This window comes from Mus caroli, chromosome 19 (genome assembly GCF_900094665.2).
Source record: "Mus caroli chromosome 19, CAROLI_EIJ_v1.1, whole genome shotgun sequence".
Taxonomy (NCBI): Eukaryota; Metazoa; Chordata; class Mammalia; order Rodentia; family Muridae; genus Mus; species Mus caroli.
Window position 1 is genome coordinate 43,250,724 of NC_034588.1, and position 3,173 is coordinate 43,253,896.

General features: G+C 46.8%; 1 protein-coding gene across 4 annotated transcripts in view; it reads left to right on the forward strand.

Moving 5' to 3' along the window:
• Positions 1 to 3,173, forward strand: part of Sfxn2 (sideroflexin 2) — a 22,339-nt gene that overhangs the window by 10,559 nt on the left and 8,607 nt on the right. For all 4 annotated transcript variants that reach the window (XM_021152351.1, XM_029472752.1, XM_029472754.1 and 1 more), the window contains one exon: positions 1,394 to 1,492. In XM_021152351.1, coding sequence (XP_021008010.1) covers positions 1,394 to 1,492 — 99 coding nt within the window. The remainder of the gene's footprint in view (positions 1 to 1,393; positions 1,493 to 3,173) is intronic.

A 3,173-nucleotide genomic window follows, 5' to 3' on the forward strand; every position in this document is an offset into this window, starting at 1 on the left:
GGGAGGGAGAGAGAGAGAGAAGGTCAAAGGACAACTTAACAGCTGTAGTTTCTCTCCCTGGGACCTGAGGCTAGAACCCAAGTGTCTTTCTTTCCCCATCTAGCCATCTTACTAACCTCTTTAGTTCTTTCTTTTTTGCTGTTGTTACTGCTTTGTTTTTGAGACAGAGTCTTACAATGTAACTCTGGATGGCCTGGAACTGGCTATGTAGAGCAAACCTCAGACTCAGAGAGAGATCCATCTGTCTCTGCCTCCCGAGTGCTGGTACTAAAGGCATGCTCCTCCTAAATTCATTCATTCGTTCATTCATTCTTTCTTTCTCTCTCTCTCTCTTTCTTTAATTATTTATTTGTTTTATGTGTACAAGTACACTGTAGCTGTCTTCAGAGGACATCTGATCCCATTACAGATGGTTGTGAGCCACCATGTGGTTGTTGAGAATTGAACTCTGGACCTCTGGAAGAGCAGTCAGTGCTCTTAACTGCTGAGCCATCTCTCCAGCCCCCTAAATTTTTTTTTTTTTTTCCGAGACAGGGTTTCTCTGTGTAGCCCTGGCTGTCCTGGAACTCACTTTGTAGATCAGGCTGGCCTTGAACTCAGAAATCAGCCTGCCTCTGGGATTAAAGGCGTGGGCCACCACACCTGGCTCTAAGTTCTTTAAGTATAACTCCCACAGTGGATTTATGTTTTGAATGTTACATCCAAAGGAAAAACGAAATGGCCCTTTCTTGCTCTTTTCTGTTGGGAAGGGGATAAACTTTCAATGTTCGACTCTCCCTCTCTCCCTTTCCCTCCGAGTTCTCTTCCCCTCTCTATTCATTCAGTTAGTTGGTGAGCCATGGCATAGTCCAGGTGCCAGGGATTAAATATTTTAGAGTCTCCCCTCTTGGAGACACAGCATAATGTAGATTGTGAAGTATTGGTTTCCGGTTGGGGAAGGAGGGGAGAATTTTGAGTCATGGGAACAGGACACATGGAGTGATTGTCTCAGGAAGGGCAGAAGAAGGGTCAGAAAAATTCCAAGAAGAAAAGTATCAGGCTGGAGAGATGGCTCAGTGGTTAAGAGCAATGACTGCTCTTCCAGAGGTCCTGAGTTCAAATCCCAGCAACCATGTGGTGGCTCACAACCATCTGTAAAGGGATCCGGTGCCCTCTTCTGGAGTGTCTGAAGACAGCTACAGTGTACTCATATACATATAGTAAATAATTTTTAAAAAAGGAAAAAGTATTTCAACCAAGCAGGATTCTGTGAAAGGAAGAGGGTGTATCCCAGGGGCGGGATCCCATCTAGAAGCCCAGGGGCATCAAAAGACTGGGAATGTCTTAGGGGGCTGCGGATGCTATGGTGCCACCCCAGGGCCCCTCTTTATCTCTCTTCCTCCCTTGCTTGTAGGACAATGCCTGCAGTCATTTTCTGGCAGTGGGTGAACCAATCCTTTAATGCCTTGGTCAACTACACCAACCGGAATGCAGCTTCCCCCACGTCCGTCAGGTAGGCGAGCTGCTATCCTCCGACTCTCTGAGTAGCCCTGCCACTCGCTTGTGAACTGTCCCTTCTTTCTGGGGGGGGGGGGCACTCTGGGCAGGTGGCCAGACTACCCTTTCCCAGTGTTTGAAATATTAAGACCAACTGAGAGTATCTTTTCCCCAGACCATTTTGAAATATCCATTCATTCGACTGATTTATTCTTTTTTTTTTTTTTTTTTGAGATAGGCTTTCTCTGTGTGGCCCTGGCTGTCCTGAAACTCACTTTGTAGACCAGGCTGGCCTCGAACTCAGAAATCCACCTCCCTCTGCCTCTCGAGTGCTGGGATTAAAGGTGTGCACCACCATCGCCCGGCTTCTTTTCTATTTTTTTTTAAAAATATATATTTATTTTTACTTTTTAGATTTATTTATTTTGTGTTATTCTTTGTGCACGTCATGCTTACCCCGTGCCTACAGAAATCAGAAGAGGGCATTGGATCCCTGGAACTGGAGTTATAGATGGATGTGAGCTACCCTGTGGGTGCTGGGAATACAACCTGGGTCCTCTGCAAGGGCAGCCAGTGCTCGTGAGCTCTAGAGATGGATGGCTCAGTAGTTAGAGCATACTCTGCATTGCCAGGGCTCCTAAATCCGGATCCTACCACCTAGGTCTGATAGTCCAGCTCCAGGGGGCTCTGACCTCTGCATGCATGCATGCTCACATGTACACACACGTAATTTAAAAATAAAAAACAAAACAAAACAAAACAAAAACCCCAAGCTGGGCATGGTGACTCACACTTTTAATCTCAGCCCTCAGGAGACAGAGGCAGGGGATCTCTATGAGTTTCAGTCCATCCTGGGCTATGTAGTGAGACCCTGTCTTAAAACCAAAACTAAAACAGTGCTCCTAACCACTGAACCATCTCTCCTGCCTCAAGGTTTATTTTTGTTTGTGTGTGTCTTTTGTTACTGATCGCCATATGTGTAAGATACCCTCCAGTTGGAGTTGCAGCTGTTATAAGTCATTGGGTGTGCTTGCAGGTGTTATAAGTCATTGGGTGTGGGAGCTGGGAATTGAACCTGGTTCTCTTAACCACTGAGCCATCTCTCTAGTCCCAGAATTTTGCTGAGTGTTCATTATGTGCCAGGCAAGGTTCTAGAGGCTTGAGATTCCCTTATGAGTAAGAAGAGGCTCTGTTTAAAGATCTTCTAACAGGGCCGGCAGGCAGAGCTCTGTGAGTTCAAGGCCAGCCTACATGTTGAGATCTCTCTCAATAACCCAACCAAACCAAACACATGGACGAGTGTGCAGTGATCCTGGCTTGCCGTTGTGTTGTCACGGAGATGCATGGTGGGACAGGACAGCAGTGGCTCTGTTTGGACTGTTCCCTCGGGAAGTCCCTTCTGCAGAGATGGCATCCAGCTGGGCTCTGAAAGATCAGCGTTGTCTTAGCTGGGGTTACTACTGCTGTGGTGAAACCATCACGAAAGGCCACTTGGGGTGGAGGCAACTTGGGGAGGGGAGGGTTTATTTCACTCACAGTTCCATAGAACAGTTCATCACCAAAAGCAGGGAGGGCAGGAACTCAAGCAGGGCAGTAGGCAAGAGCTGATGCAGAGGCCATGGAGGGGTGCTGCTTACTGGCTTGCTCCCTCTGGTTTGCTCAGACTGCTTTCTTTTTCTTTTTTTTTTTTTTTTTTT